This window comes from Vulpes lagopus, chromosome 10, assembly GCF_018345385.1.
Source record: "Vulpes lagopus strain Blue_001 chromosome 10, ASM1834538v1, whole genome shotgun sequence".
Lineage (NCBI taxonomy): Eukaryota > Metazoa > Chordata > Mammalia > Carnivora > Canidae > Vulpes > Vulpes lagopus.
The window spans coordinates 96,606,236-96,624,320 of NC_054833.1; the positions used below are offsets into that span (position 1 = coordinate 96,606,236).

Sequence of the window (18,085 nt, forward strand, 5' to 3'; positions counted from 1 at the left end):
AGAACCGCCTGCCCCCAGCATCCTGCCAGCGAGCAGGATGTACAGAAAACTCCTACAGATCCCTGACCCTCCAGCACATGCCCTAAAATTAATAACTCCTTCAGGTGTCATCCAGGTGCTTTCAAACTGCTGCCTCTGTGCTGGGCCTCAGATGGAGTGATACAGCACCATGGCCCTTTGAGTATGAAGTCTGTTTCCTGCAGCCCAGTGGCTCTCCTGGAGTTCAGCAGCACTGGAATTCTGGAATTCAAAGCCAGATTTAGGGCTCGTCTTCGTAGTGAAGGTCCCCCGGGTTCGGAGTTCCTATGTGGGACTTGATTCCCTTGCTCCGTGGGGAGCACCTCTGTGCCCGTGATATTCCTCCTGTGTACGGGTCACTGCACTGGGGGCTGGTTCCCTTGCTTCTGCCCCTCTGGCCCTTCTTGCTCTGGCTTTTTCTTAGGTCCTTAGCTGTGGACAATCTGCTCTGCCAGTCTTCAGGTCATTTTCAGAGTGTGTTTTATTATATGTAGTTGTTGTCTGTGTGTATCCGTGGGAGGAGATAAGCTCGGGATCCTCCTACTCTGCCATCTTTTTTTTTTAATTAAGATTTTATTTATATTTATTTGAGAGGGAGAGGGGGAGCGAGAAAGAGCACACAAGCAGGGGGAGCAGCAGACGGAGAGGGAGAAGCAGGCTCCCCACTGAACAGAGAGCCCGGCTTGGGGCTCCATCCCAGGGGCTGGAATGACGACCTGAGCCCAAGGAAGATGCTTAACTGACTGGGCCACCCAGGCACCCCTACTCCACCATCTTCTGACTTATGTAAAAGATGGCTACTCCAGAGATCCGTCTGTTGGCTGCTACTGCTGATGAAGTAGTTCAAGTGACAGACTCCAGCACTACAAAACTGTGCATCAGTATTCATGAATGGGTTGCTCCTGTCATTTATTTTTAGAAAAAATGGTCTCAGACCACACCTTGCTCTGCAAATTTCCCCTCCACCTTAACAACTTAACAACACATCATGGACATCCCCCAGGATAACAGAACTCTGACCTTGGAGAGTGGGGAGAGCGATGGAGAAGATTATTCTGGCCACTTGCAAAGGTGCTGAGGGAGAAAAAGAAGACAGTCTTTGCACAGGGAGTGGAGGTAAGACAGACAGTCCTCATGACTATTCAGCATGGAGTGAGGCACTGGGAAAAGTCAGTAATGACTCTACTTAAATTTATGCTTTCCCCCCAAGGAGACCAGCTTCCCTTCCTATTAAAAATAAAGCAGAGCAGAAACTGCATTCAAATCTTAATCCTGTACTACAAATGATCTCTCTTCACCTTCTCTCTACCCAGAATAAAACAACTTCTGTTGCTTTCATTTATAATGACTTTTGTTCAGGTTAAGTTCAAAATTCAAATGCTTCTACCCTTGCAGACCTTTATCTCATTTTCCAAATCCCAAAGCGTTTATAGCTATGTTCCGTAATTCAGTCCTCAGTATTCCACAACGAACATTCAGGAAAGAACACAAAACATACAGTTTAATGAATAACTATAAACAGCTGTGGTGATGCCAAAGGAAGAAAGAGAAGGTTGTTTGCCTTGTGCATCCTTCCTAATCAAGACTCCCTCATTCCCTCTTAGAATTTTAGAATCATCATTGCCTGGTTTTCTTTCAAATCTGAGTTTTCACACAAAAATTTAGTTTTTTCCAAGTCTACAGTTATTCGTTATTGAAGAGTTTACGGATTTCATTGGTCACCATTGCTTCTTGCCATTTTAGTTTTTCTTGCATAAGTAAGGATTTTGGTAGTTCTTTTTAGCACCAAATTATCTATCTCTGTAGGCGTGAAAACTACCTTCATTTTGCCCTCACTCTTGAATGGCAATTATTAGGATACAGAATGCCTAGATTTCCAGCCGTGTGTCTTAAGTGTTTTGAAGCTGTCCGTTAGTCTTCAGGCTGCGGTTGCTATAGATGGGAGTGTTGGTGATCCGCAGTCCTTCATAGACTCCTTTAGAGGTAATCTTCATTTTTATAATTTTCTCTTTATTCTGATATTCGGCCAATTCAGTGGAATGTAGCTTTATGTGATCTATACTTAATACTGCTGCTGTTTAAAGCTGGAGAGCATGTGCCTCTTCAATGCCAGGAGATTTTTCAGCCATCATCATTTCAAATACTTTATGCTGGAGCTTTGCATTCTGTACCTGGTTCTTTTTCTTTTCCCCTACCCTTTTCATATTTTTATCTAGTCTTGCAGTTTCAAAGCAAATTCCCCAACACAATCTTCACATTTACAGATTCTTTCCTTAGCTATATCCAGCCCCAAATTTCCTACTTACTAAGTTTTTAAAAAGACTGGTTAATATTTTTCTTTTCTTTCTTTCTTTCTTTTTTTTGGGGGGGGTGGTTAAGATTTTTCAAACTGTATTTCCAGAATTTCTAATTGGCCCTCTCATTCCTCCATGATCTTAATTAATAGTAAAAAGGGTGGTTCTTTTTTAAATGCCTGTACTTACTGAATTCTTTTTATTTAAAAAAAAGTATTTCAAATTATTTTTAGATTCCCTGGGTTAATCCTCTTGCCTTTTTACATTTGTTAGCTATACTTTCCTCAAGCATTTTATTTTATTTTTTAAAGATTTTATTTATTGAGAGAGACAGACAGACAGACAGCAGGAACAAGGTCAGGGAGAAGCAGGAGGGAGCCAGATGCAGGGCTCCCTGCTCAGGAGGGAGCCAGATGCAGGGCTCAATCTCAGGACCCTGAGATCATGACTGGAGCTGAAGGCAGACGGCTAACCAACTAAGCCACCCAGGTGCCTCTCGTCAAGGATTTTAAAATTTTAATGTGCAAGCTCATCTTGAATGCGGTTTCTTTCCTCTCTGAATCTATATATTGGTATCTGGTTTTGTTAATTTTTTTTTTTTTTTACTTACTTATTTAAGTAATCTCCACACCCAATGTGAGGCTCAAACTCAGGACTCTGAGATCAAGAATCGCGTGCCCTTCCAACTGAGCCAGTTGGGTGCCCCGTGCTTTTCTGAATGTTCTAAATGGAGGACTCCCGGGGCAGGGCCAGCAAAGGGTTAAGGCTAAGATGATTGCTCAGAGCTTTAGGTTCTTAAGAATATTATATATCCTGGCTTCAGAGCTGTGTCCGCTTTTATCCTAATCTGTTCAGCAAGCAGCTGATCACTGGCCTGAGTCCTGGGCCTGTGCCATTTCCTTTTTTCTGATGAGTGTTTCAGGAGAGGAAGGCTACCTCGCTCTGGATCATCCTCCTTTCATATGGCCTTCAGCCTTCATTTCATTAGCACCCCAAAAACGATAGGGAAGAAATGAATTAAATATCCACACACAAGGAGTGGTAAAAAGAACAAGTCTAAGTGAAGCAGACTGAGTCAGCAAAGGTAAACCTAGAAATGGCAGGAAATTGTGAAATAAAAACCAAGATGGTAATGAAAAGAATGAATATGTATTTGTATTCATTAGAAGGTTCTTATATCTCCAATTTTTATTTCAGAGACATACATGTATATTTCCCACTATAGAAAATTATCCCCTAAGGAAAAAAAAAATGGAAGAGACTCATTTCATCTTAGAAGAAAATGAGAAAGCTCTTATGACTGGCCCAAAAAGTTTCCCAAATGAGGTCTTGAACATCTGTTAGGTGTAGTTAGTAAATACTCCAGTTCTATTCAAAATGTGCCACAGTTCTGAGAGAGAAAAGCCAACCCAACAAAACCTGACCGAAAACGACAGACTCTCAGGGCAAAAACCCTAAATAAAATATTAATGCATATATCCTAGAAGCACATTAAACAGTGTAATCCTACTGTATTTAGCTAAGATATTCTTTTTCCTGCTCTCTTAAGATGACTATTTCACACCTCCCTCTCAGACCTTCCTGGTTTCAGCTAATGGCCTTGCTTCTTGTTTCACATTGAACAGAGGAGGGAATTATATGGGAAATCTGCCCATTCTGGGCCTGTGTGCCACCTTTCTTTCCTACTGGCCCCAGGGTCCCCTCTCCTGTACCATCATCCCCTTCCCAGTAAATCGCTTGCATCAGCAGCAAACACCCAGCCCACACCCAGCTACTACTGGCCCATTTTTCTCATCACCATAATAGCAAATGTCCTTGAATGTCCTATGCTCCCCATCAATGCATCATCTCCTTCTATTTAGGTTTTAATTTTTAATTTCGGTTTTTGTTAATTATATATGCACAAAATTGAAAGTCAGGAAGTATTAGAAGGATTATTAGCCAAAAAAAAAAAAAAAATACCCCAGCCTTCTCCTTGTTCACCATCCCCCCAGTCCTCATAATCCTGGTTTCTCAAAATTGGGAGTGTCTTTTGATTAGAGTTCTCAAAAGAATAACAACAACAAAACTTAAAATGCAAGTTCTTGGTTTTTCCATTTCTGGGGATTATCTTTAGGGAGAAAGGTCTGGCTGTTCTCCCTAATTCTCTCATCTTCCCCTATGATTATCACCATTTTGAGTATATTGATTTGTTTATGTTGTGATTTTATTATTCTCACTTAGAACCCTTGTATCCTCTGTTGTAAGCCTTTGTTTTAGATGGATCTATGTATTTTTAAAATTTAGAGTCCTTAAAGTCTTAAAGAATATCTTCATTAATAAACTGCACCTGGCCTGTGACAAGTTCTTTATGGAGTTCTGTATCTTTGGGTGGGTTTTTTGTTTTTCCCTTTTTTCAAAAACAATGCTGATGCTTTAATTTTTTTATGATAAAATTTTAAACTTACAGAAAAGTTACAACATTAGTACAGAGAGCTCTTCTATTCCCTACATCATCCTCATTCCCCAAGGTTAATATCCTGCACAATCATAGTGTAATTATCTAAACTAAGAAGTTTACATGTTCTACTTAGTTTTCCCACGAGTGTCCTTGTTCTGTGCCAAGATCCCACATTGCCTGGAGTTGCTGTTTCTCCTTAGAGTCTTCCAATCTGTGACACTTCCTCCAACTTCTGACCTTTTATGACCTTCACACTTTTATAGAATTTAGCCAGTAATTCAGTACTATGTCCTACTATTTGGGTTTGGTGTTTTCCCAGGATTTGTTTGGCATTACGCAGCTTTGGCAAGAATGTCATAGAAGTGGTGTTGCCTTCTCAGGAGGTACATGATGTCAACACATCTTATTACCGATGGTAACACTGATTTCCAATTCATTTCTTGAAGGAGGATACTTTGAGACTATGCAGACATCCTATGTCTCCTGAAACCTTCATTATAAATGAAAGTTTAGCATCCATTATTAGATCATACCTGTAGCAGTTATTAATGTGGTGTTGGAATGGTGATTATCTATTTCTCATTCCTTTATACATTTATTATCTGGAATTCTTCTATAAAGAAGAGCTATGTCAAAAAAAAAAAAGAGCTATGTCTTCCAATGCAAACATGCATTTATTTCTGTATTTATCTGTAAGACTGTATATATATCAGTGTGTGTGTGATTCAAAGTGATTTTATATTGATATCTCTGACTCCCAAACATTAATTTCTGGAAGGGTTAGTATATATTTCTACTGATTCAGGTGGTGGTTATAAGCTATATTCCTTTCTTAAAAGATTTTATTTTTAATCTCTACACCCAACATCCAGCTTGAATTCACCACCCTGAAATCAAGAGCTGCAATGCTCTACTGACTGAGCCAGCCAGGCGCCCCAATGAGCTGTATGCCTTTCTTATTTAAATTTCACTAATGTGTTGTTAGAGTTTTTATCAATATCATGAGTGACATTTCCTCTGTCCCTGCCTCCCACCCTACATTTACAATTGTTGTTTCTAGAACTAAGTGGTTAGATAATAAATACAAATAATAAAGATAATAAAGACAAATAAAAATCAGTCTCCTTAAAACTGGAGTCTTTAAATAAATAGCCCTATTTGTGAATGGAGATAATTACTATTAACTGTGGTGAAGAGATGCAATTATTTCATTTGACTGGTTACATTTGTGGCATTTAGTGATTTATGTGTTGCCACTCAAACTGTTGCCAAACCATCCTTGCATTATTGGAGTAACTACTCACTTGTAATATATTGTTCTAGAAAATAGATGGAAATGACTTTTTTTTTAAAGAATTATCTAAAAAAAAAAAAAAAGAATTATCTAAGACTCTATGAGGGGAAGAAGAGGTAGAGGTGCACTTTTCACTCATATGTGGAATATAAGAAATAGTGGAAAGGACCATAAGGGAAGGGGGGAAACTGATTGGGGAAAGATCAGAAAGGAAGACAAACCATGAGAGACTCCTGACTCTGGAAAACAAAGGATTGCAGAAAGAGAGGTGGGTGAGGGGATGGGGTAACTGAGTGATGGGCATTAAGAAGGGCACGTGGTATGATGAACACTGGGTGTGTATATATATATTGGCAAATTGAATTTAAATAAAAAAGTGAAAAAAATTGATACAATTCTATAGCTTCAAGACATTAATGGAGCATTTCCATTTTTCTATTGACCTCAATGGATTAACATTAGAATTACGTTCTTTAAATCTAGGTAGAACTTAGCTATAAAACATCCAGACCTGGGCAGCCCAGGTGGCTCAGCGGTTTAGTGCTGCCTTCAGTCCAGGACCTGATCCTGGAGACCTGGGATCAAGTCCCACGTCAGGCTCCCTGCATGGAGCCTGCTTTTCCCTCTGCCTGTGTCTCTGCCTCTCTCTCTCTCTCTCTCTCTCTCGGTTTCTCATAAATAAATAAAATATTTTTAAAAATCCAGATCTGGGGCACCTGGGTCACTCAGTGGTTGAGCGTCTGCCCTTGACTCAGGTCATGATCCCAGGGTCCTCAAATCAAGCCCCTCATGGAGATCCCCACAGGGAGCCTGGTTCTCCCTCTGCCTATGTCTCTGCCTCTCTCTGTGTGTCTCTGATGAACAAATAAAATCTTTCAAAAAAAAACCATCCAGATCTAATACCTGTTTTACCTGATAGGTGTTGTAGTGATATAGGATTTGTGAGTTCTCTGCTGTTTTTTAAAAACAATTTTCACCCATGTACATTCTTCAAGGCAATCACTCATTTGCCCTAGTTTATAAATGTATCTTATTTTAGGGTTCACTCTCCTTCTCAATGTTCACTCTTGTTTCTGCTCTTTCTTTCATTAAGCAGACAAAAAGTTTATTTAATGGATCTTAATGCATCAGCATTTGTTTTTTCTTCTGCGTTTTATATTTTATTCAGTTGGCTTTATTTTGTTCCTATTTTACCAGTGTTCAAAAAACTATGATGAACAGTTAGTGCAAGTGTTTTTCAGTCTTCTCTGGTTTTAAGGGAAGCACTTTCCTCTTCTAAATATAGTTAATGGCATAAATATTTTACTGCTGTTTGGGTAATTGTTTTCATTTGTTTTATCTAGGAATTTCTTTTCTAAAAGCGAACATTTGGGCTTTCTAAAAAACATTTTATTTCTTTGAGAGGGGGGTGGGGAGGGGGAGAGGGAGAGGGAGGGAGAGAGAGAGGGAGAGGGAGAGAGAGTGAGCAAGCAAGCACAAGCAGGGGGAAGGTCAGAGGGAGAAGCAGACTCCTGGCTGAGCAGGAAGCCCAACTAGGGATGAGATCCCAGGACTCTGAGATATGACCTGAGCCGAAGGCAGACACTTAGCTGACTGAGCCACCCAGGTGCCCTTTTTGGGCCCCTTTATTATCTTCCAAATCTTACCAACTTATGAAATCCTTCTACTTTAAAATGTATTAAAGTTGTTTTTGCAACCAATTATGCAATCAAGTTTATAAAGATTCTGAGAAACAGAAGGAAACAGTGTATATTATCCACTGGTAGGACACAAAGGCATTTCGCTCTTAAATCAAGCCCGTTACTATTAGCTTGATTATCTGTCCTTGCTGATTTTATTTGTTTTTAGCAAGTAATCTTTTGTTTTATAGATTTAGGTATTATGCTTCATCCTAATTAAACTCCTAGGCCTCTTTCATCCCTTTGTAAACCAAATTATCATTCTGTATGGATTTTAATGATCTTTGATACTTTTGATCTTAGTTCATACTTTGAGATTAATTTTTTCTTCCCAATTTCTTCCATTCTTTGGGGATGGGGATTGTAATCTTTCATTGCTCACAGGATACCCCATGGTTTTAGGCTTACTTCTTGTAAACACTGCAGTTAGATTTTTTTTTTTTTTTTTGCTTTTCTGATAGAATTCAGCCCATTCCCTAAATCAAATATGTTCTGTCTCTTCCATTTTGATTACTACCCATTTTTAATTTCTTCTTTTGTTCCTTATTTTTACTTCCAGTCAAGTTTCTGTTAAGCAGACATTTTCTTTTCACCTCAAAGTATCACAGTTAGCTCTCCACTTGCAGGATGCTTATTTGCCAACTGAACTCCCAGGCATCCAAGTCAAAAGTTTTTTTTTTTTAGTATATGTGCTGCCGAAGCGAGCACCCAAGTCAAAACTATTTAGGACACCTCTGTTTTACCTCTCAGCTCCAGGGTTTTGCTGATAATTATTTTCAATTCCAGACTAGTACAAAACTTTTCATAGTGTATTTTTGTTTCAGATATTCTTCTGCTTAAGATCACAAAATCTTAATCAGACTTATACTATAAAATATAACTGTACTATTTCCCCTTCTTCATCTATCCATCTAGAACATTGTTTCCAGCACTCTCCTGACATTTCTGTAGAGTAGGGTGCTTATCTAAAATCCTGCATGTCCACAAACACATTTCTGTTGCCTTGACATGTGGGTGGCTGGAGACTGAGTTCTTTAGTCTTTCCAGGACAAGTCTGATGTTAGCTTTGTTTTCTTAGTAGATAACTTAGTATGTTGGCAGGTCTAGCTTTTTATTTATCCTTGGAATTCAGAAGTTTTGCAGGCACACTTCAGATATTCTGGGTTGGCTTCCAGACCACCCAAATAAAGCAAATATCACAACAGATTGAGTCAAAAAAATTTTTTGGTTTCCCACTGCTTAAAAAAGTTAGGTTTACACTATACATAAGTCATCCATTTAGTGTGCAATAACAGTATGTCTAAAAACCAATGCGCAATGGCCACAATAGCCAAACTGTGGAAGGAGCCTCGGTGTCCATCGAAAGATGATGGATAAAGAAGCTGTGGTTTATGTATACAATGGAATATTACTCAGCAATTAGAAACAACAAATACCCACCATTTGCTTCAACGTGGATGGAACTGGAGGGTATTATGCTGAGTGAAGTAAGTCAATCGGAGAAGGACAAACATATGGTCTCATTCATTTGGGGAATATAAATAATAGTGAAAGGGAATAGAAGGGAAGGGAGAAGAAATGGGTAGGAAATATCAGAAAGGGAGACAGAACATGGAAGACTCCTAACTCGAGGAAATGAACTAGGGGTGGTGGAAGGGGAGGAGGGCGGGTGTTGGAGGGGAATGGGTGACGGGCACTGAGGTGGACACTTGACGGGATGAGCACTGGGTGTTTTTCTGTATGTTGGTAAATTGAACACCAATAAAAGTTAATTAAAAAAATAAAAATAAAAAAAATAAAAATACTTTGTTGTTGGCGCACCTGGGTGGCTTAGTTGGTTAAGCATCTGCCTTTGGCTCGGGTCATGGTCTCTGGGTCCTGGGATCGAGTCCCGCATTGGGCTCCCTGCTCAGTGGGGAGCCTGCTTCTCCCTCTCTTTACCCTCCCCCCTTGCTCATGCATGTGCACTCTCTCTCTAACAGATAGTAAAATCTTTAAAACATAAAAATACTTTGTTGTCAAAAAATGATCACCATTATCTGAGGTTTCAGCAAGTCAATCTTTTTGTTGGTGGAGGGTCTTCAATCTTACTATCAGTGTGGTGGCTACTGAAGTTTGGAATAGCTATGGCAATTTTTAAAAATAACAGTAAAGTTTGCCCCATCCACGGACTCCTTTCACTTGAGCATGTAAAGGCCACTGTAGGGTTATCAGCTGGCCTAACTGAAGTATACTGTGTGTCAGGGAAAGAGATAAGAGAATGGCAGTCAGAACACACACTACATTTAAGTCTGCTGTCTTATATGGGTGTGGTCCTTGGTGCTCCAAGACAACTAAAACAGTAATATCAAAGACCCCCATAATAAAAGTTTTACCAAAAAGTAGCAGAGATAGGAAGTGAGCAAATATTTTTGGAAAAATGGTGCCCACACCCTTGCTCAACACAGGGTTGCCACAAACTTTCAATCTGTAAAAAATGCAGTACCTACAGAGCCCAGTAAAACAAGGTATGCCTGTACTAGACCACAACTTTTGGAATGTGGTGTGTTTTCTGTTTATCCCTTTCAGGAATCAAGTAAACCCTCTTAAGCAGCAAATAAGAGAAAGTTCCCTCTATTAACTTCCATTAATAGCTCCCCACCCATCTGTTCCACTCTGTTCTTGGGGACACGCTTGCATGTAGGTCCTTTGAATCTGTTCTCTGAGCCGACTTCATTGCTCTGGATTGTGAGACATTTCTTCCATGTTATATGTTGGGTCACTGATGCAGGTCCCTGCATGTATGTTACATTTTTTAATTCAAGAAATCAGGTTTTTGTTTCAAATTCCAAAAGCCTTTTTCAGTACTCTACTTAGATACCCTTGAAAGTTTTTATGATCTATATGTTAGGGTTCTTTTTTGGATGTTTCCAATGGCTCAACTTCAATTGCCGGCCACTTGTACCAGGAGTCTATCTTCCTCTTACTGCCATGTGCCAGCTTTTTTTTTTTCTTTTTCCACTTCATACTCATGGTCACATCAAGTTGTTGGGGCTTTGTGGCAGACACAGAAATTTCTGCTCCTTGAGGTCAAACTGGCAAACGCTAGCTGCTGAGGCATAAGGAGGGTCTTCCCAACTGTAAGGCAATCTTCACCATCTTCCAAAACCAGGACCAGCTCAGCCTCAGGGTATGGCTCCCCATCCTGGGTCTTAGAGCATGGGCTACCTAGCCCTTCTGCAGAGGGATTCACACATGTCTTCCAGCCGAGCCCTCACTGGGAACCACAGCATTCTGGTCTTTCCACTCCTTAGCTCCCACCCAGTACCATCTGCCTGTAGGATCAGTACTCACAAGATCCCAGGTACTGCCAGCTTTGCCCATTGATGATTAGGATAAATATTCATGTTTTCATACTTTCTCCTGTCCCATTCTTCTGAATCTCACAAATTTAAATCATTTGAGTGGAAACCCTTTTCAATTAACAGCAAGGCTGGATAAAATACATCAACTTAAACTACTTTCAGAGAACAATTCAATATGCTTTCAAAAAGATGTAGGATTTTTTTCTTTCTTCCTTTCTGATCTAGTATTCCATTACTAAATATCAAGCCCTAGGAAATAATTTTTAATCAAAAAAGGTTATATGAAGACCTTCATTATTTATAAAATTTAAAAAGTACAAACACCCTAATTGTCCATCACCTAGAGAATGGCTGAGTGAAGGAACGAGGGACCCTTATCTGATGAAACAGGCATTGATGGCTTTGAAAATCCTAACATAGAAAAATGCTTCAAGTCATCTGTGATGCAGATAAAGGGCACATGTGCATGCATATTCTATGAAAGGAAATAGGCCAAAATGCTAACCGTGGCTATAAGCAGGTAGCTTATAGGGATTTTTTTTTCAACCCCCTCCCTTCCTTCGTTTTACAACTTGTCAAGAGTAGGAGGTAATAAAATAGTGTTGAAAGGATTTTTTTTTTTTGGTACACCCTATATACAGCTAACAGAGCAGAGGACTGAGCATTGATAAAGCAATTGTGATGTATCAATGGCTTCTTCAGAAGCAGCTTGAAGTGCTCATTGAGAGTTTTCTAGAGCCTGAAGTTCCAACCAGCCCTTACTGGATCAATCCCTGGCTCAGTGTTTTGTGAGGCTATTTACCAGAGTCTCTCCCTAGCATGACAGGAGATACAGTAGTAAATAAAACAAGGTTTGACTTTGGGCAAGGAGAAAGCCGGGGTCTAGCCCACCCCCCAGCTCAGCCCCCCTAGAGACTCCTTGTCACACCAAATGGCACCTGTGAATGCCTGAGAACCAGGTGACAGATGTGGAATGAAAGCTTAAAAAACCATCAGCTGAAATGAGATTTGCACATAACTCAGACACCTTTCCTGCCAAAACTCTGCTTCAGAGTGCAGATCTGGGCAAGTTAACACTCCCCTGGCACCCCAAGCCCTGCCCCCACTCCTTGCCATGCTCTACCGTGAGGTCCCAAACAGCACCCGTACAGGAAGCTTCCCTGCATGGAGTCAAATTGAGATAAATATATTTTCCTTTAAATATACTAAGAAGTTTCTCTGCTGCTGGTATTGCCAAGTTATTTCTAATGTTTCCAAGTTGTTTACAACAGCTTTGCAGAGCAATGTCTAGACCAATAGGGTCCCACCACCATCTCAAACCAAGTTTATCACATCATTTTTCCAGGAAATGTCTGCAGATGGCCTTTATGTACACAGACAGGATGGGGCTGGTTCCCCTTCCCCCAGCAACAGAATCACAGATCCTTGACTAAGCCAGGGGTCTTCGAGCTTACTGATTCCAAGTTTTACAGGTTTGCCATCCTGCGAAATAAACTGCTCAGTCGGTGAAGGGTCTGCCTTCAGCTCTGCTCATGATCCCGGGGTCCTGGGATCAGACTGGTGTTGGGGCTCCCTGCAGGGAGCCTGCTTCTCCCTCTGCCCTGCCTCTCCCCCGCCCTGCTCATGCTGTTCCCTCTCTCAAATAAATAAGATCTTTAAAAAATAAATAAAACTGATTCCATATCTGGGAATCAGTTTCCTAAGAAAATAACTCTGAATTAAAGGAGGAAAATAATAATCACATGAAGAATTTCACGAAAGCCTTATTTGTAAATGGATTTCATGAATGCTCAACTCGGGAGAATAGTGGTCAGTTCGCTCCATGGAAAAACCTGCCCATCATTTAAATGCTAATAAATTAGATTAACAGTATGAAAAGTGTTTATAATTTCGCTTAAAGCAATTTTGCCAACCAAGGGACATTGAACAATGTCTGAAGATAGTCTGGTTGTTACACAGGGGGCAGGGATGCTGCTCCACATTCCAAATGCAGGGGACAGCCCCCTGCCCCCGCAAGGGACAATCCGGTCCCAAATATGAAGAATACCAAATTTTTAAAAAGAAACTAGACACATAGATTTGTATTATTTTTCTTACACTTCCATAAAGAAGCACTGGCCTAGAGAGAGAAGGAATCAGACCAAATGCTAACTTTACCTTCTCGTCTCTTCCCAGAAATTATAAAATTCTAATTTGCACAGTCTGGGCTGTGTGTACATGCACGTGTACATTTAACCATTATATAAAATGATGTATTCTGGCCAAGGTCTTTTTAATGGACTTGTTTAAAGGACTCTGTCTTACTAGTGATAAATTGACAAAAGAGCCATGTAATTAAGCCTTGGGCATTCTAAGTAAGGACTTGATTACTAGCTCAGTTGTCCTTTCAGGACCAAGCACTGCTATCACAGTAAGAACCACAAAGAGTGATTTTTTTTTTTAATCCATAATTACAGGTTCAAGTGAACACTATAAAGTTCATATGGAAACATTTATTTTGACCTAGTCTAAAGCATTGACAAGTAAAATTTGTTTCAAAATGGAAAACTGTGCATTATGCATCACCTGATCCTTTCAAGACACAATTGTCATCAGGAGCCTATTTTATACCAACACCAGTGATCCCTCGGGCTGTCACTGAGGTTCTCTGGCCCCCCAACTACTGTGCCTTTTATGTCTCCGCTTCCTGCTTTTGCTGCTTTGTCGGTCTCTCCTTAGCTTTGCACCCTCCTCCATTTATGTTTATAAACTCTGTGAAGTAGAAAACTATCAAGATTGCTAAAACTAAATGTAAGGCAGACAGCTCTGCAGAAAAGCCTAATGTTCTCTCCACTGAGTCCATGAATTTTTACTGCATGGACTATGGTGACAGCTGTGAAAAGGCATCTCCACCCCTGCCATCTCCCTTCCCTGTTGGATGGTTCTCAGCTTTATTCTGGAAGTTGCCAAATAAGCAACTTCCAAATCCCCGTTTAGTTCTTACAGCCAAAACAAGTTAGAGGCTGTGATTTCTCTGCCCAGAGAACGACCAGGAAGAGAAAAGAAGATGCATTTCCAGGGGCACTGACCAAGCCCACGTCAGCACGCTGGGGCCTAGAACCATGGTTTTTCTAGGTTCTCCAAAGATAAGTGGGGTGACCACACACTCACTCAGCCCATGCTAAGTTTTGTGGTAAGGAAATGGAAAGATCTTGGAAGAATGAATTGGCCATGTCATGGGATCTTACAAAAACACATGCCAAGTGGGTTTCATTCTATGGGAGAGGCTATCAAGAGGATTGTGAAGCTCTGAAATCACTTATCCAGATATCCTCCTACCAACCCGAGACATGAACTATCCCAGCTTGGTGCTGCATTCACTAAGGCCAAGCCCTTCTCACCAACCCTCCCCAAACTGGTTAGTCTAAGGAGAGACCATGCGTCTTCAAGGACTTGACAAAACCGAAAGGACAACGGTGGTAGGCTCTTCCAGTAGCCGAGAGAATGACAAAAGTAGTGCCCCTCCCTGTGAACATCCTTCCCCAGCATAGGCCATGACAAGACCTTGGTGGATGCTCTCAGCCCTTCTGAAGGGACTCTCGAGACCAATGAGGGGAGTGGGGGAGCAAATAGGAAAGATGAGCTTCTCTAGAAAAGCATTATCTTGCCCAACTCTACTTGCTGCAAGGAAACCATAAGGAACTTCCAAACAGCCTCACCCTTTCCAAATATATGACCTACTCAAGGAATCGTACAGCATTCTCTGAGAAGGAAGAAATGCTGGAAGGAAAAACCTGGGACCGCTGAGGAATTCTCCTATGATGTGTCAAGTCTGGCTTGATAATTCCCAATGGGTTTAAGTCCAGACAACTGTACCCAGAGGCCATTTCCACCCCACCAGCAGACACAGCTCTGGAAACCCCAACTGGCGTGTCTTTACTCACCAGGACTGGCTGCATCTCACAGAAAACCAGGAGGGAAGCCAGCTCAATGTCTTCACTGTACCCGTTCTTCAGAGGAACAGATCTGAATCCTGCAGCAGAATGTAAAGACAAGGCAAAGACAGGCCATTAATGTCAGACCTTAGCTTTCCTGGGGGTACCCGGGGATCACATGTCCAGTGCCAGGAGCAGGTAAATCAGTGACCTACGCTGGGGGCTGACTTTCTGGAAACCAGAAGTCCCATCCTGATGGCTAGGGAGAGGGGCTCCAGAATGCAACCCTGAATGACAAGCCCACAAAGAGAAGTGGAGTTAAAAATAGTGGCCGTGTAGACATGAAAATGATTCACTTGAAAAAAATCAAAACCTACAGAACATCACACATTTAGAGGGACTGCAGCTGTGGTTCAATTCCTTAAGGCCAAAAGTCACAATTGACTCCGGAGGCCAAAAGACTCAAAGGAGTAATGCACCCTTGCATCCCCTCCTTTATGTCTGCCTTTACAAAGCACAGGATGGGGGGGGGGGGTGTTTCATCCTTAAAGATTTCCAATAGGAGGAAATCTTTCCCTTGGCAGTCCATAGCACTATTGATCTTCCTTTGAAAGCCTTTCTCCATTTATAATTAGGACACTCATTTAAGTGTTTCTTATTATTTAGAGGGGAGTGTTCAAGTAGAGGTGATTTTTCCCCTATTAAGTAAGGTTTAAGACAACACATCTCAAAGGCTGGTTAGTTTGCTTGTTTTAATTTAGTCTAAACAAATATGAAGTAAAATTAAAGTCTTGTTCCTACTCATTCAAAATCCCTTCTTCCAGAAGGCATCACTTTTAACAGTATCTTCCCAAGATACAGTCTTAGGTTTCTTTTAAGTCGCTAACGATGGTACCCTAATGCAAGCAGTCCAAACCATATGGAATTTAACGTATCTTGGAGATGATATGACCCCAGTTCCTCTCAAAAGCTTCTTATTTGCATTCTATCTTCTGATTCTCCAGGACAAGCAATGCCTGCCTCAGGGCACTCCCACTGTTTCCTCTGTGTCTTCCACCATCCATGTTCTGGCTTCTCCAATTATTCTTCTGACTTCTCTTGGAGAAACTTTAACAGTATTTACTAGTATGACTAATGCCTCTCTCCCTTCCCACTGCTTAAGGTAAGGAAGTCAATGCACAGATTGCAAGCCTACCCCTCCTCTCTCCTTCTTTCCCCTAATTTGGGTAAGCTGTATTATCATCTCTACAGGATATTGCGTATAAATAATACGGTTGACCCTTGAGCAACACAGGTTTGAACTGTGCGGGTCCACTGTACACACAGACTTTTTTCCCATAAGCATAGTACTGTACAGGTATTTTCTTAACATGTTCTCCAGCTCACTTTATGAAGACGGTATAAAATACAAAGTATGTGCTAACTGTTACAAGGCTTCTTAGTCAACAATAGGCTGTTAGGTTTTGGGGGAGTCAAAAATCACAGGTGGCTTTTTGACTGCTTGAGGGATGGATACCCTCAACCCCCACAATGTTCAAGGGTGAGCTGTATTGTTTTTCATTTTTGTAACCATAACTCTTCCCCTAGAGTTATGGGGAAAGTCTCTCCAAAGGGAGACTTGGCTATAACGTTTCCACACCTACAGCAGAGTGAAGGTAATATTCAGGGAACACTTGTATACTGGCCACCTAGACCCCTACCATTAACCTTATACTACAATTTCTTAATCACATGTACCCAACACTCCATCCATTATACAGGTGTGTGTATATATATATTTCAAAAGGAGGTGAAGGCATCTGTACACGTCCCCCTGCATACGTCAGCAGGCATCTCATGAACTGGAGTTCAATACTTGTGGACAGGGCTCTTCCGATTTAAAATTTGTGCATTTTATTGTGTGTCAATTTCAGATGTCCAGTGCTCACCACCTTTTTACTGGACTTCTCTATCAGTGTTTTTTTTTTTTAAAGATTTTATTTATTTATTCATGAGAGACAGAGAGAGAGAGAGGCAGAGACACAGGCAGAGGGAGAAGCAGGCTCCATGCAGGGAGCCTGATGCGGGACTCGATCCCGGGTCTCCAGGATCACACCCCGGGCCAAAGGCAGACGCTCAACTGCTGAGCCACCCAAGCGTCCTTCTACCAGTGTCTTTGTGAGCTAAACTTGGCCTCTCATTTTCTTCACTATGACCTCGGATGGCACATACTCTAACGCATCTGTTCTTTGATTTTACATTTGAGTGATTGGGTATAAAACTCTCAGCGCAGACTTTTCCTTGGAGGATTTTGTGGACGTTGCCTTCCGTGACTTGTAAGGTTTTCTGACCTGTTCTCCTCTTCTAGATGATGTGATTTTTCTTGGTTTTCTGGCTTGTTTTTTGCATGGAGACCTACAGCATTCCTGCAGTCTAGCCTCAGCTCTTCCAGGTTTGATGTCAGGGAAATCTTATTAAAATGCGGATTTGAATTAGGGGTTGGGGTGGGGCTGAGATTCTGCATCTCTAAGAGCTGGTCTGTGGACACTGGAAGAAGTCATCTAGGTACTGATGGACTGTCAGAATGTACTGGACTGCTGAGCGCTCCATGGTACTGGGAAGACTAGCAGGTAGTCCCTGTGCTCCAAGGACATGGCGGTGCCCTTTGGCTGAGAAGTGACACTCAGCAGGTGGCTCCAGATTTGGAGAAGTGAGCTCCATCCCCACATCCCTCCTTTCAGTGGCCAGGCCTCATGTTGTGAGCAGCCTTCACACATCTTGGGGTTAGTGTGGAGAGGTGTTTCCCAATTTTACCAGAAACAGTTTGCTTCTGTTTTATCCTTGTTGGTTTGGGTTGTGTCACAGACGAAAGGGAAGCAGACACCTCTTTTGCAGCACGCTTAGTATTTTGGCTTATTTGGAGTACGGGAGGCCTGTGGCATAGAAAAAAGTGGGGTGTACGGTCACACATTCCTGGGGCTGTAGCCCAGCTCTGGTCCTGCAGGTGTGTGACCTTGAGCAAGGTAATTAATGTCTCTAGGCCCCAAAGTGCTCATGTTTTAAAAAGCAGAGATGATAAAATCTTTCACAGGATTGTTGTAAGGATTAAAGCGTTTAAGGCAC

General features: G+C 41.3%; 1 protein-coding gene across 1 annotated transcript in view; it reads right to left on the reverse strand.

Annotated features, from left to right (window-relative positions):
• Positions 1 to 18,085, reverse strand: part of PLCG2 (phospholipase C gamma 2) — a 150,416-nt gene that overhangs the window by 10,215 nt on the left and 122,116 nt on the right. The window contains exon 30 of the mRNA XM_041771700.1: positions 14,993 to 15,081. Coding sequence (XP_041627634.1) covers positions 14,993 to 15,081 — 89 coding nt within the window. The remainder of the gene's footprint in view (positions 1 to 14,992; positions 15,082 to 18,085) is intronic.